This window comes from Myxine glutinosa, chromosome 10 (genome assembly GCF_964187855.1).
Source record: "Myxine glutinosa chromosome 10, kmMyxGlut1.1, whole genome shotgun sequence".
NCBI lineage: Eukaryota > Metazoa > Chordata > Myxini > Myxiniformes > Myxinidae > Myxine > Myxine glutinosa.
In genome coordinates this window covers 122,839,622-122,866,515 of record NC_136270.1, presented here as the reverse complement: position 1 = coordinate 122,866,515, position 26,894 = coordinate 122,839,622, and the positions used below count along the sequence as shown (strand labels likewise).

The window sequence follows — 26,894 nt, the reverse complement described above, 5'->3', positions numbered from 1 at the left end:
TGGTTTCATCCTTTGGCTTTTGATAATTTTCACAAAGGAGAAAAATAATTGGAACAGATATGATTGAGGGATGCTGAATCAGTGAGGAGATGTACGGTTCAGAGCAGGGTGGCCAGTCTTGAGACGACAGATGGCCTTTTCATCGGTTGACCCTGATCCTTCCAGCCGAGCAAGCCTGTTTTATAAAAGTCAGCAAAGTGCACATTTTGCACAATTCTGCTTTTATAACACATAAAGCAAAAGTAATTTTGTAATCCTTGTAACATCCCATGGATCTGACACAGTGAGATTCCAGGAGACAACGAAGCAGATATTTTAATGGTAACAATAATATTTTATATGAAATTTTCTGGTGGCATTGCCAAGCCAAAGGAAGTCAATATATATATAGATATAAATATGTGCACATAAATATATATATATAAATATATAGTCACGTGAAAAAGTAAGTACACCCCATGTAAAGTTTTGACTTTTTCAACATATTTCAACACAGCTATTTGATCTTCATTTCAACAATATTGATAGATAAAGGTGATCTAATATAACAAATATCATGAAACTTTTACATTTTGTAGTCCATTGCATAATTTAAATAAACATAAATGCAAATTTCGATGTGGAAAAAGTAAGTACACCCTTGTCTCTAATAGGTGGTATTTCCCCCTTTGGCAGAAACAGCCTCAAGTAGGCGTTTCTCATAACTGTCTACCAGTCTCTGACATCGACTGGGTGAAATTTTTGCCCACTCCTCCATGCAGAATTCTTTCAGCTGTGCGATGTTTGAGGGGTTTCTGGCATGCACAGCTCGTTTCAAATCCCCCCACAACATCTCGATGGGATTTAGATCCGGGCTTTGACTTGGCCATTACAGAACCCTCCATTTCTTTCTTTTCAGCCATTCCTTGGTGGATTTACTGGTATGTTTAGGGTCATTGTCATGTTGCAAGGTCCAACTTCGGTTGAGCTTCAACTTTCCGATAGATGGCCTCACATTATCCTCAAGCACCCTCTGGTACAATGAAGAATTTTTAGTGGATTCTATGATGGTGAGCTGCCCAGGCCCTGATGCAGCAAAGCTGCCCCAAACCATAATATTTCCACCACCATGCTTTACAGTTGGTATCAGGTTCTTGTGGTCAAATGCTGTCTTTGGTTTTTGCCAAACATGTCTTCTGGTACTGTGGCCAAATAGCTCTACCTTTGACTCATCTGTCCAGAGCACATTGTTCCAGAAGTGCTGGTCTTTGCCTCGGTGTTCATTGGCAAACTTTAGTCTTGCCCTGATGTTCTTTCTGGACAGCAAAGGTTTCCTCCTGGCACACCTCCCATGCAGATCAAATTTGTGCAGCCTCTTTCTCATGGTAGACTCATGCACTTTGACATCAACAGTGGCAAGAGCTACCTATAGGTCCCGTGATGACATTCTGGGGTTCTTAGAGACTTCTTTCAGCATCTTGCGGTCTGCTCTCGGGCTGAACTTGCTGGGGTGGCCTGGCCTGAACAAGTTGGCAGTTGTTTGGAATCTTCTCCACTTGTAGATGATCTTCCGGACAGTCGAATGATTGATTTCAAATTGTTTGGAGATCTTTTAAAATCCCTTCCCAGACTCGTAGGCATCTAAAACCTTCTTTCTGAAGGCATCAGAGAGCTCTTTTGATCTATGCATGGTGACGCCGCACACTTCAACAACAAAGCGCAAACCAAACTAAATGTCTGAGGTTAAAATAAGACAGGTTCCTCCGAGATCCTCTCCAACGATGTTCTAATCATTTGCACCTGAGCTAGTGCACCTGATTCTAATTTAAGGTATTTGAAGTAGTTATAAATTTAGGGGTGTACTTACTTTTTCCACATGCGAAATTTGCATTTATGTTTATTTAAATTATGCAATGGACTACAAAATGTAAAAGTTTCATGATATTTGTTATATTAGATCACCTTTATCTATCAATATTGTTGAAATGAAGATCAAATAGCTGTGTTGAAATATGTTGAAAAAGTCAAAACTTTACATGGGGTGTACTTACTTTTTCATGTGACTGTATATATATTATTGCGGTTCTCAAACGTCGGCCTCCCCCTTATCAAGGGGGGATTAATCCCCTTGTCCTTTTTCCTAGCCGACGCGATCCCGGGGCTATCACGTTCCTTCCCGTCGGTGTTAAATAGGGTTGTTGGTCGAATTAGTCCTATTACCTAAGTACTAACACCGGCCGTGAAGCAAGGAAATAACCCCATCCGAACCACGGCGTTAGTGGACACGCCAAGCGAAGCGAGACGTGATTCGGGCCGTTAACGGGAACTAAACCCGATTGGAGTGGTTCTTAATCGTGCCACGTTTACCCAATTGAGAAATCACTAAGACGGTCGAATTGAGAGGAAAACAGGAAGAACAGGGAATTTATTACAATGGTATGGGAAGGAAGAGAAGGACACACTTTGTACAAATAAGAAGAGGAAGGAAAAGAAAGAATGTACAGGGAAGAGGAAGGAGCAGTTACACAGGGCAGCCTTATACACTTTATACAGTCTTATACTTATTCCCTGGACACGGGCCCGTTCACTCTCAAACTCAATCACATGGGGTTTGTAGATGGTCGGGTTGAGGGTCCAAGGGTCCACAGCTTGTCCGGTCCCCGACTCGTACCGTGCAGCGATGGAAGACGGCAGGCAGCTCTCCGCGTGGCATAGGCGCGAGGCGGACAATTATATATCGGGGAAAGGTCAGTTGGCTGGCGATTATATTGCGTACGCAATAGGTGTACCGGCGTCTTTATACGGGCTCCCGGTATCGCTACGTACAATGCGCCGCTCCCCCAATGATGTTACCGAAGCGCCTTCCACCAACGTCCTTCTGCCCGAATGCCAAGGCTTGGCTCCCCTCAAGTCCTTCACAACGCTGCAGTCCTTCGCCAGCCATTTGTAAAGCGCAATCAATCCTTTCCAAATGCTTGCCACAGCGCATCTCTTCTCAAACTCATTCAGCAGAGGACCCCGGCTCATAACTTGAGCGCAACTGACGAGCGCCTCTCCCTTCTCATAACTCTGCAAGCGTCTCTTCCATAACCCAACTGAAGTGTCTCCTTCTCGTAACTCAACTCATTCAAGCGTCTCTCCCTCCTCATAACTCAACTACTCAACAGAGGACCCCGGCTCATAACTGAGGTGGGGGCCTCGCGCAAAGGGTTTTATTGCCACGCCCAGCGAACCCCCTCGAATCTCTAGCCACACCCTGTCAGGCGATCTCACGCGAGCTCTGGTTGGTTGATGGGGTCTTACCGGCTCCGCCCTTGATGGCTGCTTGTCGTGGCCACACCCCCACCCTTGCACTCCGCCCCCTTTTCGGGCCTTACCTCGTGGCGTTTGGGCTGGTTTGAGCGAGCAAGAGCAGCAAACGCTGCTGCCAGCCAAAGCGTAACAAACTGCGAGGGGCAATGGGGTGCAGACAGGATAGGCGCAATGGAGTCAGTTGGAGGGAGGCTGCAAAATGGACGGGGCCTACTCTTATTTGTTTTACACAACGCAGATGCAACTATTGGAAATGGCCTTATCCTAAACACATACTAGGAAATAACTAACGTTCTAAGGTGACCTACGTGTTGCATGTGGCCTAACTATGGGGTGCAACCGTTTAACCTTTAATGATGTTACCTGTGTGGGTTCTCAAAACCGCAACACTGCACCCCTCCTTTCGCCAGGCTCGCCCCGAGCCGAACCACATACCAGTGAGGACGGCGGTTCTGATACCTGGGTCAGGACTACCTTTTAACAATTAGTGTGACACTTAGGTGTAGTTTCCCTCTACATTTACTCTGACACCCTGTGTGCGACAGTTTTAAACACTTGATATGTCCCACCTGCTGCGTTGTGTACTATCTAACTGACTCACGCCCACAATTAACCGAATTACGGAATTATTCTCAAACTACATATAAAGCTGGTGGGGAGAATGTTATTTACAAGACTACTACCGGTAATTATTTACATCTAGCCGAAACCCGTGGAACATCCACGGAAGGGAGGATGTGGTGTATGGATAGAGTGTACCATTATGGATGGCATAGGGGATTTGCTTGTCCGAGTAAGAGTTAGGAAGAAAGATGAGAATGAAGAGTGCGTATATGAACAACGATCGCCGACACCGGCACAAATGCATGCTCTGGATTGTCCACTCAGTGGACGGCTTGCTTTCACCTTCGCCTGTCCAATCAGCGGACGGCTTGCTTCGCCTTCACCCAGCAGACGCCAATACGATGGCGTCGTAAGATGGCGTTGTATCGGCAGTTAATCGGATGCTTTTGGGCCCCAACGTCGGCTAATTCAGATTTTTCGAGTATGTCTGTACGTGATAAACAAAGAGCGCGGTTCGTAGATCGTAAATCCATTAGTGCCATGGGCATCGGGTCACTGGTGCGGCGTAAAAGGGATAACAAAGTCGAGTCCTTACGCTATTATTATATAGATACTACAACCCAGGACCTGTCTTTTGTGGGAAGAGAGAAGAGATTTTTGAGAAGAGGAAAAACAAATGCACTGCACTACACCAATACACCATACACCCATATGCACACAAATAATAATAAAAAAACATGCACAAAAAGCACCAAAATGCACCATCATGAAAAATGTACAAAAACATTTCAAATTAATCAGTGATGATGTCTTGTGCTTGGCTGCTGGGCCGATGGATCTTCTTGCTTCATGTTCTTCGGTGTGCCATCGTAAAAGTTTTCCATCTTCTTCTCCCGACACACCAAAGATTATTAATAAAAAGTGCACAAACCGTGTCCGCTTTTTATTTTGGCCAGCAGGGCCAGCTTAGGTGGTCCGACTGCATGGCATGTGCGCCACTTAAAAACAGTGAGCCGCAAGTAAGATGCTGCTGGCAGCAATGGTTTGCTCCAGCAAAGGTGCCAGGCCACAGAACGTGTGGTCCATATGGTGTACTGGTGCAGGCGGCAGGCAGCAGGGTGCAGCGCAAGACTGCAGCCACACAGCTCAGGGCACCTGCACACTCCCCTCAACAAAAGACCATGGGTCCATGAGTGGGGAGGAAGACAAAGCAGAGGTTAGCGGGGGCAAGGGCGCAAGGGTACACGTCATAACAAGATAATGCGACATGAGGGGCGCGGTAGAGCGAGCGAAGAAAGCTCGTCCCTAGCCGTTCGTCACCCCCCATGTCAATCTACACTACCCTTGCCCTTCCCCGTATTTACACAATTTACAAATTCGTCTCTACCGTCTCATCTCCCATATCTCCCCACATTGTCAACACATGTGTTCTGTGTATCTGGGATGCATTTATTGACAGCCTACACAACCCACTGAGGATTTTAAGAAAAAAAACATCTTTCACATTTTTCAGTCAGTGTGTGTGTGTGTGTGTGTGTGTGTGTGTTGGGGGTGGGGGGATGTATGCCTGTGTTTGTGTGTGTGTTAGGGTGGGGGGGATGTGTGTGTGTGTGTTAGGGTGGGGGGGATGTGTGTGTGTGTGTGTGGGGGGGGGGGGGATGTGTGTGTGTGTGTGTGTGTGTGTGTGTGTGTGTGTGTGTGTGTGTGTTGGGGGATGTATGCGTGTGTTTGTGTGTGTGTTAGGGTGGGGTGTGTGTGTGTGGGCGTGTGTGTGTGTGTGTGGGGGGGGGTGGATATGCGTGTTTGTGGGGGGGGGGGGGGTGTATGTGTGGAGGGGTGTGCGTGTGGGGGGGAGGGGGAATATGTGTGTGTGGATGTGTGTGTGGGGGGGGGGGGGTGTATGTGTCGAGGTTGGGGCAGCGGACCTTAATGTCCAAATTAATAGAAAAAACACAAACAAAAAGTATAGCATGCCATGTCAGGTCCAACCCATTTTATTGAGCTTTTGAGCCTGTGGATCCCAGACTATATCTGCGTCGTGGTGACGAGCGGACCCTTATGGACATTGGTTGCGAGCGAATATTGGTTTCTCCGGGAAAGGGATTCCCGTGACAGTGTCGTTATTGCTGTGGCAAATAAACCTGCATGACGGGTTTTGGTTCTGAAAGTGAATCATCGCTGGAGAGCAGGTACCTCTCCATTACCGGCCAGTCTGCCATTTCACCTCGCACCAGCCATTCGCCTGGTTCCCGTGTGTGTCGTGGATTTTCCCCGGAGCGATCTCAGCTTTGGGAACCGCTGATCATTCATGTCAGCTTCATTGTCTGGTGAACGGAAGATGTGAATATATATACAGTCATAGGTATGGTATATATATATACAGTCACGTGAAAAAGTAAGTACACCCCATGGAAAGTTTTGACTTTTTCAACATATTTCAACATACAGCTATTTGATCTTCATTTCAACAATATTGATAGATAAAGGTGATATAATAGAACAAATACCATGAAACATTTACATTTTGTAGTCCATTGTATAATTTAAATAAACATAAATGCAAATTTCGCATGTGGAAAAAGTAAGTACACCCCTACAACTACATTTATAACTACTTCAAATACCTAAAATTAGAATCAGGTGCACCAGCTCAGGTGCAAATGATTGGAACATCGTTAGAGAGGATCTTGGAGGAACCTGTCTTATTTAAACCTCAGACATTTAGTTTGGTTTGCGCTTTGTTGTTGAAGTGTGCAGCGTCACCATGCCTAGATCAAAAGAGCTCTCTGAGCCCTTCAGAAAGAAGGTTATAGATGCCTACGAGTCTGGGAAGGGATTTAAAAAGATCTCCAAACAATTTGAAATCAATCATTCGACTGTCCGGAAGATCATCTACAAGTGGAGACAATTCCAAACAACTGCCAACTTGTTCAGGCCAGGCCGCCCCAGCAAGTTCAGCCTGAGAGCAGACCGCAAGATGCTGAAAGAAGTCTCTAAGAACCTCAGAATGTCATCACGGGACCTACAGGTAGCTCTTGCCACTGTTGATGTCAAAGTGCACGAGTCCACCATTAGAAAGAGGCTGCACAAATTTGATCTACATGGGAGGTGTGCCTGGAGGAAACCTTTGCTGTACAGAAAGAACATCAGGGCAAGACTAAAGTTTGCCAATGAACACCGGGGCAAAGACCAGCACTTCTGGAACAATGTGCTCTGGACAGATGAGTCAAAGGTAGAGCTATTTGGCCACAGTATCAGAAGACATGTTTGGCGAAAACCAAAGACAGCATTTGACCACAAGAACCTGATACCAACTGTAAAGCATGGTGGCGGAAATATTATGGTTTGGGGCAGCTTTGCTGCATCAGGGCCTGGGCAGCTCACCATCATAGAATCCACTATGAATTCTTCATTGTACCAGAGGGTGCTTGAGGATAATGTGAGGCCATCTGTCGGAAAGTTGAAGCTCAACCGAAGGTGGACTTTGCAACATGACAATGACCCAAAACATACCAGTAAATCCACCAAGGAAAGGCTGAAAAGAAAGAAATGGAGGGTTCTGGAATGGCCAAGTCAAAGCCCAGATCTAAATCCCATCGAGATGTTGTGGGGGGATTTGAAATGAGCTGTGCATGCCAGAAACCCCTCAAACATCGCACAGCTGAAAGAATTTTGCATGGAGGAGTGGGCAAAAATTTCTCCCAGTCGATGTCAGAGACTGGTAGACAGTTATAAGAAACGCCTACTTGAGGTTGTTTCTGCTAAAGGGGGCAATACCACCTATTAGAGCCAAGGGTGTACTTACTTTTTCCACATGCGAAATTTGCATTTATGTTTCTTTAAATTATACAATGGACGACAAAATGTAAATGTTTCATGATATTTGTTGTATGATATCACCTTTATCTATCAATATTGTTGAAATGAAGATCAAATAGCTGTATGTTGAATTATGTTGAAAAAGTCAAAACTTTACATGGGGTGTACTTACTTTTTCACGTGACTGTATATATATTTTCTTCCTCCTCAAAAAATACATTTTTCCAATTTGTGACCCTCACCTCACTGTTATCATGTAAAAAAAATTGCATGTTCTTTTTCTTCTTTATAATATCAAGATATGCAGGCATTACTAAATATTTGAAGATTTACAAAAAAAACTAAGCTTTTTAATTAAAAAAAAACTAACAAAAACACTAAAATCTTCAACGAAATTTGATTTAAACAGATGTGGGTGTATGCTGTTAAAGCCCCGCCGTGTTCATTGTTGTTGGTAAAATATTTATATATCTGGGATGTTATTAACATCCTGTCAGTCAAGTAGCGTGTAAGGATCTTTCAGACTGGGGTTTTGAGGTCAAACTCATGTTCCTCGGGTCCTTCTGAAATGCCTGGTTTCATTAGTATAATGGAAGGACATGACACAGACACGAGATTTAATTTTGCCTTTCACTGTAACGTAACAAGGTGGTGTTGTCAGCTCTGTGACAATAAAATCTGACACATTTCTGTAAAATTGCTATTAGTGGTAGTTACTACAGATATGGAGTTCTAAATGATGCACTTATTTCCAAATACAAGTGCCATGATCGTGTTATGGGAATGCCTTCTTGGGGTAACTTTACATAGTATAGCAGTAGTTATTTCCCACATCCCACATTGCATGTTTCAGTGTAAGCGTGAGGTAATTTAATTGTGATATAGAATGTACATCATTTTACGTGTAGAAAACTATTGTTCACCTTCCCCACATGATTGTGTCTAAAACTGCTTTCCCTTCATTCCCCCTTTTTATTGTTCTTACCTTCATAACCAGACTTAAATATGCTTTTCAGCATTCTGACAGGCCATCAGGGGTGAATGAAGCACGCCAAAAGTGCTGAGTGACAGGTTGGGAGGGAAGATGCCCTACCCACAAACTGGCCCCAAATTGCGGTGGGGGCCGAGGGTATAAAAGGCATGTCCAGCTCCGTGGGGTGGGATTCACAATGGGAGCTCAGCCGTGGAGCTTGCGTGAAGTGCATCGACGGGGTTCCCCTGCCGAAAGGGCTTTTCCAGCACAGCCGGCAGACACACCCTCTAACCCCCACCCATGAAGCCATGCCGACTCTCCCCGCTTGCACAAGCTCCGTTCGTGGACTGAGACTGTTCTAACTGAAGCTGTGATGCCACTTGGAACTCACTGTGTACCACTGGGTGCAGCAGCAGTATTTTATGTCTTGCGCTATCTATCTCTGTCTCTCTCCTGAGGAATGACTGAGGCCTTAAGGATTATATACATAAATATCCCATTCATTCGTTGAATCATGGGCACGTACGGATTTCGGTTATTCATTATTATTTTACAGCATTTCTTCCTCCTGCATGCCTGCCCTGTGTGTCACAGATGAGTTAGTATGCTTTGGATCAGATGCAGTTCCTTCCTTTCTCCACACATTCCTCTTTTCCTTTCCATCTCTTTGGCGAAGGTTTATCTTGGTCTCATCTGTTCATAAAACTTTGTTCCAGAACTCTACTGGCTCACCTCTATACTTGTTGGCAAATTCTAATCTGGCCTTTTGTTTTTTTGGTGCTTATGGGAGGTTTGCATCTTGCGGTGTAGTCTTTGTAATTCTGCTGTCGAAGTCTCTGTGAACGGTGGATTGTGATACTTTCACTCCTGCACCCTGGAGGTTGATGGTGGTCATGGCCACAAAATAATTCTTCGTCATCCACCCTATCCCCCGTGTAGTGAGAATGGGGAGAGAACCTGCAATATTCGGCTGTACACAAAGAATAGTGCAAGTAGTTTAACCACTGAACCCTGCTGGATGGAGCGGGTATTGACACCTTTTTCGCTTCCAGAGTGAATGTGTGTTGCTATAACTAAAAAGACACACTTCCATCAGAAGGAGAGTCAGGGCCTCATGCAGGTTGGGGGAATTGTCACCATATTTAGCTCCCGGTTGGAGCGTGTATTACTAGTGATGTTGGAATTAGTCAGTTATGGATGGAAGAAATCAATAAATGGCATTGATTATGTAAATTGAGAAGACAAGGGGCAAAGGTTTTCAGCAACAAATCAAATGGAAGACTAAGTATTGCCTTGGAATCATCAGGAAGAACCTTAGCCTTTTAGTTTTTGGGCCCATTTCATGCCATATATCGTTTTTGGTTCTGTCTTTCAATGGTGAAGAATCACTTAAAAATTATAATATCCAGATGCGGATCCGGATCTTCACCAACATTTAATCAGTTCGTCATTGTCTCACACCCAACCTGCCCACCGAAATTCATGCGAATCGGTCCACAACGGTTTGAGATATCCTGGTCATAGACAAACAAACAAACAGACAAACATGGGTGAAAACATAACCTCGGTCCACCTTCAATGACAGGGGTAATAAAGTGTGAGATTAGTTTCCCTTTAAGCAAAATCATACTGTGACCTGATTGGCAGGTAATTCGAAGTGGCCTTTTTGGCATCCCTACCTAAGCACATACTTCATGATACTGAATGTCATGTTGAATGTCATGTATGGCAAATTGTCTATTAATTTTCCTATGTACCACCTGTGTGAGTTGTGTAAAGTTGCACTAGCAACAACTTGAGTCCTTGTCCTGCATTTGAAATATGATGATATGACTAGCTGGCCCTTGCTTCTTGGAGAGAAAAAACAACAGTTTGTGCTCGAAATGTAAAGGTACAAAGTTAATTTACTTCTTCGTCCATTGTTAGGGATACAGTTTCGTTTTCTTTATCAACTTGAGTTGTTCGGAAATCATGGATATTATTTTCATTTCATTATCACAATCGAGATTGCATTAAGTTGTTCACACAATATTTCCAATTGTGCTCACTGTTGTGCCACGAACTTGATCACCGCAGGACTACCGCTTCAGCGATGAGATTGACAAGTTGACCGGCTACAAGACAAAGTCGTTGCTGTGCATGGCCATTCAAAACAGCAATGGCGAGACGATCGGCGTTGCACAAGCTATCAACAAAAGCCCTGATGGTGGTCCTTTTACTGGGGATGATGAAAAGGTATGAGCAAGCGTTTTTACTTTGAGTAACTCGCCTAAGGTCATGCAGATACATTTGAAACAGATGGGGAGGATTGTGCATCGTCAATAGGATAAAACACACTTCTAAGGATCGGTCAAGTCAATCAGGAACAAGAGACAGAGACAGGGACAGAGACAGAGACACCACATTTAGAGGCCATTTTTCCCTGTAGAGCAAGGGTTGGCCTTTTTCGGGCACCGTGGTCCCCTTTTGGAAGCGATGTTTTCTGGCCGGATGCCCTTCCTGGCACCGACCCTGTTAGTCGCCTTTTGCGACACAAGGGAATTACTAGTGAACTGGTACTCAATTTGCCGACTCCAGAAGGATGACAGGCTGAGTCAACCCCCCTGGTGTTAATTCAGATTTCGACCGGGATTCAAACCCAGGATCCTAGGATCCCAAGCCGGCACCCTAACCGCTAAGCCAACACCAGGAAACACCAGGAAAACAAATAGGAATTCACCAAAAATCCACTCTCGTACAATTACATGATAATTGCCTTTTGTAATGAAAACATCTAAAATTCTGTGATGTTTTATTACCAGGTGTGTTTCTTATACAGTGTGTTACGTTTATACAAGGAAAGGCACCTGCATATGTGGCAGTGGGAATTTAAAGGTAAATTTAACTCAACATCAAAACTGAGAATTAATGAACCTGATCATTGCTGAATTTTTCGGCTTGCATCCTCAGATGAAAAAAGTCCACCGTCAAGCAGGAAGTGCAAGTTGGTTATTTTCCCGGTAATTTTTGAAAAGGTGTGTGATATTTCAGAGCAAATCCAAGACCCACATTGACGAACAAGAATGACCGCACTATGGTCACAACCTGCGACAAAATCCGGTAACGGGCTGATTGGGAAATGCACATTTAATGCGCTATTAAAATATTAACTCGATACTGTTTATCCATGGCAGCCTCAATTCCACTGTTGTATCAGAACCAGCTGATTCGTCACACGGTCAGGGATTGCTTAACCCCAATATGGAGTCATTCAAAAATGATGTAACGCGACTTTTTTTTAGTGAGCCGCATACCATGCTTGCTGACGGGCTTGAATAAATAAACCTTTCTAATAGCCGGCGAAGCCGGTGTTGTGAATAAACGCGTACGTATTATGTTGAAAACCAGATTATGCTGGATCCCTTGGCTTGAGAATTCCGAAGCTGTGACGCACCAAATCACTCAATGGAGGACGCCATCTTGCGGATGCGGAAGTATGCATAACAAATTGAAAAAGGTTCAATAGGAGTTTGTTTCACCCGTCTTTATTTGATTCACCATCTTATGCACCTCCAATTTGTAATTAAAATACTTTAAGACCAACCTCGGCTCGCACGGGCCTGGTTATCTTCAATGAAAATCGTCACCAAACACCGGAACCAATGAGATTCGAGCATTTGAAAAAATATTTCTAAAACCAAATCACTGAATGGAGGCCGCCATCTTCCGGATGCGGAAGTATGCATAAAAAAATTGCGAAAAGATCAATAGGAGTTTGTTTCACCCGTCTTTGTTTGATTCACCATCTTATGCACCTCTAATTTGTAATTAAAATACTGTAAGACCAACCTCATTATCTTCAACGAAAATCGTCACCCAACACCGGAACCAATGAGATTCGAGCATTTCAAAAATTATTTCAAAAAAGCTTATTACGCGTTTCGGAGGGTGAAAACGCCGTCAAATATTCTAAAATTGACGAAGAATTATTTTTTTGAAATCTCGCAGCCGTAGGGCATAGTTTTTCACGGCCGGAAATATCCGAAGTTGAGATGGAATTCACCGAATTAATCAAGAAGTAAATTTTATCAATTTTAATCTCATCCAGAATGCAAATGGTGTCATTTTAGGTCTGAATTTGCGAAATTTTGTGAGCTGACCAATCAGCGATCAGCTTAGGTCAGCCAATAAGCGCCATCGACACGGTTTGATTAACGACAGTCACACATTGCCGTTGAAACGGCGCTATCGTCTGACCTGTCGGCACTGATCTTACTGCAAGATAACTTCTTCTGGTGGGGGAAGCCGCAGTGCCCAGAGAGAACCAGTCCTGACAGCGACTGAAGTTAGAAGACTACACACATACTGTGAAAACGTATGTTAAGCCCAGTTAAAATTTCTTAAAATAGGCCTTAAGCTAGCACATCGTATAGTTGCTTCCTTAAGCTTCTTGTGACATTTATTGTATGTAGGTATTGGGGAGGACTGTCTGCTCTTTTCTTTTACCAAGTCTTACCAGGTACGGTACCTACTACACCTACCTACTACCAACTACCTAACCTACTGATGCCATAGTGATGGGTAAAATAGTGGCAAGAGGCTTTGGCTTCGCCGGCTCATTGCGGCTTTGCAGTCGGGTACTAGTAGCCGGCGAAGCCGGTGTTGTGAATGAACGCGTATGTATTATGTTGAAAAGCCAGATTTTGCTGAATCCCTTGAGAATTTCGAAGCGTTGATGCACCAAATTGCTCCATGGAGGCCGCCATCTTGTGGATGCGGAAGTATGCATAAAAAATTGCGAAAAAGTTCAATCGGAGTTTGTTTCACCCGTCTTTTTTTGATTCACAATCTTATGGCTATGCACCTCTAATTTGTAATTAAAATACTTTAAGACCGACCTCGTTCCCCGGGCCCACATGGGCTTTGGTTATCTTCAACGAAAATCGTCACCAAACACCGGAACCAATGAGATTCGAGTATTTGAAAAAATATTTTAAAAAAGCTTATTCCCGCGTTTCGGACGCTGAAAACGGCGTCAAATATTCTAAAATTGACGAAGAATTATTTTTTAGAAATCTCGCGGCCGTAGGGGATAGTTTTTCACGGCCGGAAATATCCGAAGTTGAGACGGAATTCACCGAATTAATCAAGAAGTAAATTTTATAAATTTTAATCTCGTCCAGAATGCAAATGGTGTCATTTTGAACAAGGTATGGTACCTACTACACCTACCTTCTACCAACTACCTAACCTACTGATGCCACAGTGATGGGTAAAATAGTGGCAAGAGGCTTTGGCTTCGCCGGCTCATTGCGGCTTTGCAGTCGGGTACTCGTAATTTTTATTCGACATTGATTCGATTTTTCAGGATCCCTCATCGTGAGTAACACTCAACCCAAACAAAGCCAATGGAAATCTGACTCCGGTAATCCAGGAAATCTGACGCAACAAACCCAGGCAGTGCATCATAAGCAGAAGCCTACAGGCCTGATGTCTGGTAGGCCAACCCGTCAATTAAGATGGTAGCCATATTATTTTGTCTGGGTGACACGGCCATGGTGGGTGGAGTCAATAAGCGACAAATGTGGGTGGGCTCCGGCAGTTGTCCGACCAACTGCACATTTCAAAAATCGACCCATAACAAGAACCCCAATAACAACAAAAACAACAACAATAACCACGCGGAGCTCTTGTGGACCTGTGACACGTCACAGGTAAAAACTACAGCCATCATTACAATTAATGCAAGATTCCCTGAAGATGCTAAATGGTGCACCTTTTGAATGAAGGTGGACAATGAAAAATGAGACAATGGTTTGATGTAGTAATTTTTCATTTTGGAAAATCAAAAAAGCAGGAACTAATACTCAAGGTTTTTGCATTACATAGACAATAATTCCAATCGCAATCGCTTCTGTGTGTGTGTGTGTGTGTGTGTGTGTGTGTTTGTGTGTGTGTGTGTGTGTGTGTCTGTGTCTGTGTGTGTGTCTGTGCCTGTGTGTCTATGCCTGTGTCTGTGCCTGTGTGTCCATGCCTGTGTCTGTGCCTGTGTGTGTCTGTGTGTGTCTGTGTCTGTGCCTGTGTGTGTCTGTGTCTGTGCCTGTGTCTGTGCCAGTGTGTGTCTGTGTCTGTGCCTGTGTCTGTGCCTGTGTGTGTCTGTGTCTGTGCCTGTGTGTGCCTGTGCCTGTGTCTGTGCCTGTGTGTGTCTGTGTCTGTGCCTGTGTGTGTCTGTGTCTGTGCCTGCGTGTGTCTGTGCCTGTGTTTGTCTGTGTCTGTGCCTGTGTGTGTCTGTCTCTGTGCCTGTGTCTGTGCCTGTGTGTGTCTGTGTCTGTGCCTGTGTGCGTCTGTGTCTGTGCCTGTGTGTGTCTGTGCCTGTGTGTGTCTGTGCATGTGCCTGTGTGTCTGTGCATGTGTGTGTCTGTGCATGTGTGTGTCTGTGCATGTGTGTGTGTGTCTGTGCATGTGTGTGTCTGTGCATGTGTGTGTCTGTGCATGTGTGTCTGTCCGGGCCATACCATTTTTACCATTTGAGCTTTTGTCATCAAATTTTCAGCAAAGCATTATCATGAGAATATGGAGAAGACAAATTAATAATTTGGTCAAAAGGTGAAAAGGTCATCATCAATTTTCATCCAATTGACCTGAAATTTTAAGAACCTGCATATTGGGTCACTCTATTGCTTTACCAATCAAAAACTAGATGACGAGAGTTTGTTGTTTTTCGATCAAAAGGTCAAGGTTGTATAAAATCACTAATTTACATTCGATTGACCTGAAATATTAAGAATTTGCATATTGGGTCACTGAATTGGTTTGCCAATCAAAAGCTACAAGCTGATTATTTTTTACATCCAAAGGTCAAGGTCACATGAGATCATCCATTTTCGTCCGATTGACTTGAAATTTGAACAGAGTTTGCATATTGAGTCAATTAACTTGTTCAACAATAAAACGCAAGAAGCCGATTGTATTGAGGTCAAGGTCACAAAATCATCCGTTTCCATCTGATTGACTTGAAATTTGAGCAGGGTTTGCACATTGGGTCAATGAAGCCTATTGCTTTTGATGTCAACAAAAGGTAAAGGTTGCCTAAAATCACAAATTTTTTGTAATTTTTTTCTTTGCTGTTTTCTACATTTTTAGCATACCAAGGAAGAAGTCCAAATACAAATTGGATGTGGATGGGCTTTGCATTTTCAGGTGCTTTCAAGTTTACTTTTGAGTTGTTTTCTGATCTCTTCCTGAACACAAAGAGAAGCCTTGCCCAATAGTTTTTGTGTTTCCCATGGGGATCATCACAAACAGGGGATTAAGAAATTGACATTGGTGAGTTGAGGTTGGCCACATACATCTGCAACTATTACGTGTATGGGGGCAGGCATTGAAATACCTTAGTCCCGATAGGATTGTATAGATTAGTGTGCGCCGTATGTCATGTAGCCACCTTCATGTATCTAAGTCAGGGCCGGATGTCCGGGTAAGCGTTATGTGTCTCCATGTGAGGGGTGGAGCTATGCTAATTAGTTAGGGCATATGGATAAAATTCCCAGTGTGTAAAATGCCCTTGTGATTTTTTTCCTTCGTTCTTATAAAGCACACTCGGCCAGCCATGCAATCAACACGTAATTGCAAATAACACAAGCACCGACGATACCCAGACGCGATTACACCACCTAGCAGAATCATCTTGACTAGCCGAAACCCGTGGAACATCCACGGAAGGGAGGATGGGGTGTATGGATAGAGTGTACCATTATGGATGGCATAGGGGATTTGCTTGTCCGAGTAAGAGTTAGGAAGAAAGATGAGAATGAAGAGTGCGTACATGAACAACGATCGCCGACACCGGCACAAATGCATGCTCTGGATTGTCCACTCAGTGGACGGCTTGCTTTCGCCTTCGCCTGTCCAATCAGCGGACGGCTTGCTTCGCCTTCACCCAGCAGACGCCAATACGATGGCGTCGTAAGATGGCGTCGTATCGGCAGTTAATCGGATGCTTTTGGGCCCCAATGTCGGCTAATTCAGATTTTTCGAGTATGTCTGTACGTGATAAACAAAGAGCGTGGTTCGTAGATCGTAAATTCATTAGTGCCGTGGGCACCGGGTCACTGGGTGCGGCGTAAAAGGGATAACAAAGTCGAGTCCTTATGCTATTATTATATAGAATAGGGTGCCAAGAGTGGCCGTGAGGCCATGCCCCGAAGACCGATTTGTTAAAGAACGATGGGGTGAGTGGGTGGCGCTCGGTGATTGGAGCGAGTGTGATGTCAGAGAGAACCTTCAAGACCGAGGAATAAAAAGGAAAAGTCCTGCCATTTTGTCTTTCTCTTGGTCCTGGCTTTGGTCACAGGCGAACGCATCTGCATTCTCTCTCTTGTGCTGGGTTTCATCGTGAGAAGTTGCATTCACTTTCTCTGTCCTGGAGCGTCGGTGGAAGCGGCCGCATATTTTCCCTCTCGTTGGTGCTGGCTTCGTGACGGCTGCGATTCATGTCGTGTGCGCCTGAGAGAAACATCCGAGCTTTGGGAGCGTAGGACAATCGTAGGAGGAGGGAGTTTGGCCGTAGCTTCGCAGGTCGGTGGCTGCTCTGGGCGCGACTGCGCGCCATCTTTTGTGGTTCCCGCGTGGCGGTTCCGAGTCCGGTCAAAGAAGCCAGGCGGAGTATCAGCCAATGCACCACCCTACACATTTATTTTTGCTTTCATCATCCACTTGTGTTGTATACGAGTCCGCATTGGTGGGTCCCTCAATATAGGAATTAGATTTTACCGTACATTTCTTTGTTATCCTGGCATTTATTTTCATTAAACCATTAGCATTATTTGTTACATTTTCAATTTATTGTCTTGTACGTTTATTCGTTCGTGGGTTCGCGGAATAAACCCCAGTCGCGTCCGTCCATACAGGCAAGGACCTGGCTACCCTCCACCACCCACGTGCGTGCACAAGTTACTGCCATAGTTGGGTATATGCCTCAGAGTTAAAGCTCGTTTGGTCATCTGTGGCCCTGAGGTCTTCACTACAGGGTCGATGCGACACATCAAATGATATACAGTGCCTTCAGAAAGTATTCCACAACCCCTTGACTTTTTTTGCATTTTGTTGTGTTACAGCCTGAATTTAAAATGTATTAAATTGTGATTTTTTTTGTCACTGATCTACACATAATACCCCATAATGTCAAAGTGGTACTTAAAAAAATTTTTTTTTGCAAGATAAGTAAAAATGAAATACAGAAATATCTAATTTACATAACTATTCAATCCCCTGAGTCAATATTTCGTAGAAGCACCTTTGGCAGCAATTACAGCTTCGAGTCTTCTTGGGTATGTCTGTATCAGCTTTGCACATCTGGATTTGGGAATTATCTCCCATTCATCTTTGCAGATTTGCTCAAGCTCTGTCAAGTTGGATGGGGCGCTTCGGTGAAGAGCAATCTTCAAGCCTGTCCACAGATTCTCAATGGGATTCAAATCTTGGCTTCAGCTGGGCCACTTAAGGACTTTCACATTCTTGTCTGAAGCCATTCCAGTGTTGCTTTGGCTGTATGCTAAGGGTCATTGTCCTGTTGGAACGCAAATCTTTGCCGCAGTCTAAGGTCTTTTGCACTCTGAAGCAGATTTTCATCAAGGATCTGCCTGTATTTGGCTCCATTAATTGTTCCCTCTATCCTTGCACTTCTCCCAGTCTCTGGCTCTGGAAAGCATCCCCATAGCATGATGCTGCCACCACAATGCATCATGGTAGGGATGGCGTTAGATGGGTGATGAGCTGTGCTTGGTTTCCGCCAGACGTAGTGCTTTGCATTTAGGCCAAAGAGTTCAATTTTCGTGTCACCAGAACACAGAATATTTTGCCTCATGCTCTGAGTCTTTCATGTGCCTTTTTGCAAACTCCAGGCATTCTGTCATGGGCCTTTTTCTCAGGAGTCATTTGCATTTGGCCATTCACCCATAAAGCCTAGATTTGTGAAGTGCTTCAGAGACGGTTATCTTTCCGGCACGTTCTATCTCAGCTCCCATCTCAGCCATGGAACTCTGTAGTTCTGTCAGGGTGGTCATTAGGGTGTGGTTCACCTCCCTGACCAAAGTCCTTCTTGCCCGGTTGCTCAGTTTGGGCCGACTGCCAGCTCTAGGAAGAGTCTGGGTAGATCCATATTCTTCGCGTATGATGGAGCTCACTGTGCTCTTGGGAATTTTCAACACTCTAGAAATTGTTTTATAACCTTCCCCAGATCTATGCCTCCTCACATTTCTATCTCGGAGTTCTACGGACAGTTCCTTGGACTTCATGGTAGAGTTTCTGCTCTGACATGCACCGTCAACTGTGGGACCTTGAATATAAATGTGTGTTTCTTTCTAAAGCATGTCCAACTAATTGAATTGGCCACAGGTGGGCTGCAATCAAGTTGTAGAGACATCTCAAGGATGATCAAAGGAAACTGGATGCACCTGAGATCAATTTGGAGTGTCATAGCAAAGGGGTTGAATACTTATTGACCCAATACATTTAAACGTTTCATTTTTAAGTATTTTGTAAAGATTTATAAAAAATATTCCCTCTTTGACATTATAGGGTATTATGTGTACATCAGTGACAAAAAAAATCTCAATTTCATCCAATTTATATTCAGGCTGTAGCACAACAAAATGTGAAAAAGTTAAGGGGTGTGAATACTTTCAGAAGGCACTGGAAGGAGCAGAGAAGAGCCAAAAATGCCATTATGTTTGACTTGAGCTGTCATTGAGACGGTCGGTGAACCTGTTAGAAAAATCATTATTGCCTAGAGGTCACAAACATCTTCCACAAGCAGAACAAGAGGGGAACAAATGAGCAGCTTAAAAGGGCAAAAGGTTCAAAATTGACAAAAGAGAAATTGAAGTGAGCGACCTAAGCTCTATGTTGAGCTGCCCAGGCGCTGATGTTGAGGGAGGCTAACATAACAGAGAAGGAAGTGAAGAAAAGCCAGAAAAAAAACTGACGGGCTACCAACCTGCCTTTGCTGAGCAAGCAGCAGGTTTTGCTTCTCTGTACCTTGTGGAGATGCCGATGATACCCGAGTCCTTTGATTGGATTACAAGAATCTACGGCATTGCAGAAGGGAACATGTCTTTCAATCCTGACAAATCTCACACTCTTACGATTTCTCTCCGAAAAGACCGACTGGAAAACCCTCCCATCTACTTTCTCAACAATCCTCTCCAAGAAGTTCTGTCGCTCAAGCTTTTGGGTCTAACTATCTGCCATGATCTTTCTTGGGAAATCCACATTTCCAAGCTGGCCTCCAAAGCCAGTCGCCGACTGGGCATCCCCCGTCATGCGAAGTCCTTCCTTGGCACACCTGAGCTCCTCACCACATACAAAGCTTTCATCCGCAGCTCAATGGAGTACTGCTCTCCCCTCTGGGCTGGTGATCCTGCCTCATACCTAGCTCGGCTTCACGCTGTTGAAACCAAAGCTTTCAGAATCATTGGAATCTCCTGCGATGAAGCTAACTCCGAGGGACTTTCACTCACTCACCGCAGGCAGGTTGGTGGTCTTTCTGTCTTCGACCGACTCCTCTCTGGCCTTGCTCCCCCAGCTCTCTCTGTGCTCAGTCCCCCAAATATTCCTACAGGTCGCACAAGATATGCCAGCAACCCTCTTATGGTTAAACTGCCAAAATCTCGGCTCTCTGCTCACCTTCATGCTTTCATTTCTCTTTTCTCCCGCCTCTGGTACAAACTCCCCCACTCCCTTCAATCCCACTCCTCCCTCCACGTCTTTAAAACAGCTGTTCACCACCATCTCTTATCTTCCCCCATCCAAAACCTTGATCTTTTCTACCCCCGCTAATTCACCCCAGATACACTTATTTTGATATTCCAACTTCTTTCCTGGAAGTCCTTGCAGTGTCTATATGTTTTATACCTCTCTCACCTCACCCCAAGCCCTCTCCCTCCCACAGTTCTCTCGATGTCCCTGCTCTCAAATGTTGTGTTTGTGTCCTTCCCCCTCTCTCCCCATCTTGTCTGCCGCTCCCATTATTTTGTGTTTTATGTGTCAGTTTGACTTTTTGTGTGATTAATGTTAGCTCTTTCACGAGCTTCGATCTTGTATACAAAAAAAAGAAAAAAGAAAAAAAGATTTATCTGCTGTGAGTCACTAAGGTGTGTAGATGAAAGACTTGGTACAGCAGATGATGCCCAGAAACAGTGAGCTTGGGATTCCAATTTCGAGATGTCAGCCCAAAATATAAGGTATGACTAATGTATATAACACCAATAATGTATAGAGACTGGGACTCTTTGGCAAAAGGCTGTTTGTAGATGATGCCAATGGTGCCAGAATACAGACTAGTTTAAGACTAATACGAGTGAACAATACCAGCATCTAAACGGAATTAAGGCTGAATTGTGTTTAACTGTTTAATAATCATGAGGCTCCGACAATGCAGCCCTTAGTGGTCGTCCATCTTGGCCTACCACCTCCCATGTGGGTTTTGTGGGGGAAGAGAGTGCGGCGCAGGTGATGGGGTTCAAATTGCTGAATCTCTGAATGGAAAGTCAAATTGAGTTCTATAAATAGGACAATCAAATTGCTGAATCTCTGAATGGAAAGTCAAATTGAGTTCTATAAATAGGATAGTCAAATTGCTGAATCTCTGAATGGAAAGTCAAATTGAGTTCTATAAATAGGATAGTCAAATTGCTGAATCTCTGAATGTTGCCGTGAACACACATTTCCACCAGTTCATTCAAAGCAAGTTGAAATTGACGAATTTGTAGCCAACCGACATTCCACAGAAGACACAGAAAACATGATAAAGAACATATTTTGCCTCGGCTTTTGATTGAAAATCTGTCGCACAATTTCCCGTCAACCAACGGACTTTCTTTTTCCTTTGTGAGATAAGATTTTGGAATCCTTTAAATGAAATGAATGTTGTCCTTGCCATGCCTTCTTAGATATAAAGCTGAGTTTCTGTCTGTGGGTCATAAGCCCCGCCCATTCTACAGGCCACGCCTTCCCTCCTCTTCCCCAGCTTTCTGTCTGGACATTGTGACGTGTCGCTTATACCTCAATACCTTACAAACACACGATCAGCCATTCTTTATCGACTGTTTCGTTGGAGTGCTTACTTGAGTGCTTAAACCACTTGGCGAGTACACTACTAGCTGCTTGGTAATGGCTACCTTCTCCTCCGAGTTCCCAAGGTTAATTGCGACGAAACTTTATAGGATCACATTTTTACCACGATACACCTTGATATAGGTTTTTAAACAGTCATTTTCTCACAATTTATAACTTGTAAACACAGGAGCCTCACGGGGAAAGGATGGGAGTCCGGAGGGAGGGGTGGGATGGGAGGCAGCAGGGGAAGGGGTGAGACGAGGGCGAGGGAGGGGAAGGAGTAGTGATGGGAGGCGGGGAGGGAGGGGAAGGGGTGTTGTGGGAGTCCGGAAGGAGCGGGAGGGGTGGGAGTCCGGAAGGAGGGGGAGGGATGGGAGTCCAGAGGGATGGGTGTGGTGGGTGGAGGCAAGGGAACGGGTGGGATGAGGGAGGGTAAGGGATGGGGTAGGAGTCCAGAGGGACTGGAATGGGAGGAGGTAGGAGGAAATAGGGAGGGGAAATGGTGGAGTGGGATCCGTAGGAGGGAGGGAGTGGGATGTGAGGAGGAGGGAGGAAGGAAGGGAAAGGGTGGTATGGGAGTTCAGAGGGAGGGGGTAGGAGGAGAGATCCAGCGTTGCATGGCAACGCCAGGTATTGTTGCTATTACATTATATAACCATTGCACTTTTGGATCCCAATTCCCAATTTGTTATAATATACATTTCTAAACAATGAGATGAGAGTATCACATAATATGAATCGAGCTAAAATTGTACGGATATACACCCCAATATTACCTCAGCTGCAGAATCGGCTAATATAATGTGTATGCTAAACTGCTAATCGATTTCTATAATGAAAGCAATCAGTTAGTAGAGTTTTGTTGTAATCGAGGTTTTTCCTGTAATAATTGATAAAAGTCATACCATGGCGAATTAGAATAAATATAGCATCTATACTATGAGAGCCGTTTGTGTGTGTGTGTGTCACCATTTTTCTCAAAGATGGCTGAACAGGTATTCGTCAAACTTTCAGCGGTACATCAGTGGGTGCCACGGAGTGTTTTAGGCAATTTTTGAATTTTTGAATAAAATAGGTTCGACTATTTTGGATTTTTTTCAAATTGCTTTATAGTGCCTAATCTTTTATAGCTATGTGAGAGGTAATATTAAATGACCCTAACCCCATTCCTTAGTGAGTGTAGGAAAATGTTTTAGGCCCCCACAAAAAATAGACCGCAACGCCGGGTAACCCTACTAGTATATCATACCAGGGGGAGTACTCATCCCAAGTGACGGGAAAAGCTAGCATAGGATCCCCCTCCCCCTCTTTACTCCCTTTCCCACTCTCTCTCTCCCCCACTCCCCTCTATCATCCAGTTCCTCAGTTCCACCCTCTCCCCTCTCCCTCTTTTTTTCCCACTCATCTTCACATGCGTTCAAACGGAATACGTAACCATGCCAACGGTTTTTTTTAAACTAAGTAAATTGATGATCACCCTTCCAATGGTAGATAATCAGGTGAAGGTACAGGGCAGGGGTTGGAGTTCAAAACTCCAAACAGACGTTTTTAGGAGTGAAATAATTGACAGTGAAAGAAGAAGATGACGTAATGTGCGGACAAACCATGCATAGAAACACTCCGTTGGACCCGTATCAATAACAGTCGCTACATGGACGACTGTATCAATAACAGTCTACTCACCTTGGGGACATCCTTTTCCGCCAGCACCTGCAAACTTTCCATTGAGTTAGCAAGCCCGACATCACGGTGCAAATACAAACTTTGGGTGCATTCCGTTTCTTTCTCCCGTGATTTATTTTCTGACTCTGCCGTCTCTTTGGCCCCAATTGTTTCTTCTTCCAGCTCGACGACTGCCGGCGCGCATAAAATTTCCTTGTCCAATTCGGCGACCGTCGGTTTTTCTACACCCCGTGTCGCTATTTCATTATCCCCAGTTAACTTAGATGCGCTCTGCCCAAGCTCGCTCTCCACGCGTTCCTCACACCGCGTCACCTCGTCGTGCCCCATTGCGACCTCCTCGCTCAACCTGCTCCCAATGTCCTCCCCCATTTCTTTTATTTCCCAGATGTATTTGTCACTTCGGGTGTTTATTTTGTTTTCCAACCCTTTTATTTCCCGGTGGTTCTGTCCCCCTCTTCTTTCAGGCATGCTTTGAATTGTGCCATGAGTAATTGCATGTACCCTGGCATCGCAGGCTCGGCTTCCGCCACCACGTGCGAGGCGCCGCCATTTTCTTCGCCAGCTACCGCCCCCTCATCATTTCTCCCTCCGTCTACCAGCTCTTCCTGTGGGTCCTGGGTTATCAATTCTACCTCTACCTCATCTTCTACCCCCACTGGCATTCGACCGCCTTGGCTAGCCATGGTACGAATATAAAATTTTGGATTTAATAACTAAATTTCGTCCACTCGCAATTTCGAGTGCGTGAAGCGCACTCCCGGTCCGACCCCACTCCCGGACACCAAATGCTACGGTTTTCGCAGCCCCTTCTTACCCTTACAAAGGGGAGATGAAGCCCCTTGTTCTTCTTGGGTCGGCGCAACCGAGAGACTTGAATCGCCCCTCCCGGGCAAGCGCAAGGTAGGGTTTCGGGACAATTCTAGCACGTACCTAAATACCTGCGCCGCCGCGGAAGCGGGGAATCAAGCCTCGCACGAGCCACGCGTAAATTGAGTACACCGAGCGGATTGCGTACCACGTGGTCTGTGCAGTTACCTTGGTATTGGAACCCGATTAGAGTGGTTCTATTCGTACTACGCTTAGTCAATGATGGAAAAGACGAGACGGTCGAATAAAGGAAGAACACTATTTAATTATTATTTACACAATGTACAATGATGCGATAGAAGTACAGAGACAGAGCAGCCTTAATCAGTCTTATATTAATCCCAGACACGGGCCCGATCACATTCACAAAGGGGTAATGAAGGTAGGATGATGTTCCTCGCTGAACGGTCGTCCAGGAACGGCCCCGCCCGGCGTGGCTCTCCCCGGTCACAGCACGTCCTGCGATGAAGGCAAGCAGGCGGTGGAAGGGATCCTTGTAGCGCGTCTCTCAAACAAAGGGCCAGCAGGAAGGTGGGAGGGAAATGTACGCGTCTTTCAGCGCGGCTGGGCGGTTTTCCACAGCGCGTTTTGTTACTGGCGCGCTATCACTCACATAACCCAATAGAGGCTCGGCCTCAAGCTCAACTGAGCGTCCAATTTGGTAAGAGCGCTTATAGCTGGGTTCATGCGCGTCTTCTCTCAGAACTCGTAACTCTCATCAAGCGCCTCTCCCATAACTTGAAAGCTCACTCCTTCGCAGAACTGCAGTGGGGGCTTCGCGCAACGGGTTATATGGCGAACCCCATTAGCCCTCTCAAATGTTCCAACCACGCCTTGTGACGCAGTGCTGCAGCCACTCCCTTCGAGCCCTGATTGGCGGCTCGCGCTTACCGTCAGCTTCTCCTCCGCCCTGCCTTCGGTCTTGCCTCGATTTGCCAGGCCTGCCTCGTGTTAATTCGCGCCAAAAAGCCTAAGGAGGCGTAAGGCGGCATAAGGTATTAAAGGCGGCATAAGGCAAGAAAGGACCTACTCTCATTATTCTACTCAACGCAAAACTAACACAGGAAAAGGACTATGCTCACACATCCTAAGAAATAACTGAACTATCGCGAGGCTACGTGTTGTTGTGTGACTAAACTATGAGGGGGAAATTTAACCTTTATTGTACAAACTCAAAACCGCAACACTACCCATCTCCCTCGTCAGACTTTTTTTCCCCGAGTCGACCCCAACAAAAATGGAACAACCGGTTTTGAGAATGATCTGGAAAATTACTTTTACTTTTACGTGTGACATTTAGGTGTGGTTCCCCCTAACATTTACTCTAACCCGTGGGTGCAACAGTTTTAAAACACGAAATATGTCCCCCCTATTGCGTTGAGTAGCTATCTAACAGAATCACGCCCACAATTAACCAAATCCAGAATTTGTCAAACTAAACACATAGCCGGTGGGCAGCATTTTATATACAAGCACAAAAAAACTTACTCTTATTTACAATTCTATGACCCAGGACCTGTCCTTTTTGGAAAGAAGATTTGAGGGAAAAGAAAGCACAGCAAAAACAGAAAAACACATCATCATCATCACATTTGCTGCTTGCTTCTTGCACCTTGCTTCTTGCTTCTTCTGTGTGCCTATCAAACTGGCTAGCCCCCAGACCAGCATACAGGCCATTCCTGATCTTCAGGGCTATCTACCGTACAAATCTTCTCGTCCCAAGCACACCATAATAAAAATGCACAACAAAATGCTTTTATTTCTTTGCCAAGCAGGGCCAACCTTAGGTGGTCCGACTGCGTGACATTGATGCCACTCAAAACAAGTGGTCCGAAGATGCAAGGTGATGCTGCAGCAAGGTGCTGCACAGCAGAGGTGCAAGGCCACAAAACCTGTGGTCCATAAGTGTAATAATGTGCAGCAAAGTGTTTGTGGCAGCAAAGTGCTGCACAGGTGCAGCAAAGTTACACACAAGGATACGGCAGCAAAGTGCTGTGCAGTTCGGCTGCACAGATGTAACAAAGTGCAGCAGGGATGCTGCACATGTCGATGGTGCTGCACAGTTCCACCTCCAAAGTGGTCCTGGGGTGGGGGGAGAGACAAAGCACGACCAGCAAAGCGGAAAGGGCACAACGGTACACAGCAAAACAAGGTAATGCAGCACAAGGGGCGCAGAAGAGCGAGCAGAGCAGGCTCGTCCCTAGCCGTCCGTACCCCCCATCGTCGGCTTACACTACCCTAGCCCTTCATTGTATTTACAAATTCGTCTCTACGTCTTGTCTCCCATATCCCCCTCTAATTCAAATTCGTCTCCCAATCCCTCCCAGGAAGGAAGGAATGAAACAAATACAATGTCTCATCATGTCCTGATGCGTCTCACTTACTCAAACAGTCCACCAAGCCTTGGTGTAGAGCTTCGTCCTCCTTGGTGAATGGCTGTGGATGGCGCGAAGGGATTTCTCTCATCCTAACTACACTACTGACATTAACTCATTTAAACTACCCGGGATCGTACCCTGCCAATCGGCCTCTTTAAACTATTTGGTTCTAAAAACCGAATTCCCATTGTCCACTCTGTGGTGCCCATGAAATTTGGGTCTCA

General features: G+C 45.0%; 1 protein-coding gene across 1 annotated transcript in view; it reads left to right on the top strand.

Annotated features, from left to right (window-relative positions):
- Positions 1 to 26,894, top strand: part of PDE11A (phosphodiesterase 11A) — a 304,458-nt gene that overhangs the window by 4,813 nt on the left and 272,751 nt on the right. The window contains exon 2 of the mRNA XM_068126191.2: positions 10,724 to 10,882. Coding sequence (XP_067982292.2) covers positions 10,724 to 10,882 — 159 coding nt within the window. The remainder of the gene's footprint in view (positions 1 to 10,723; positions 10,883 to 26,894) is intronic.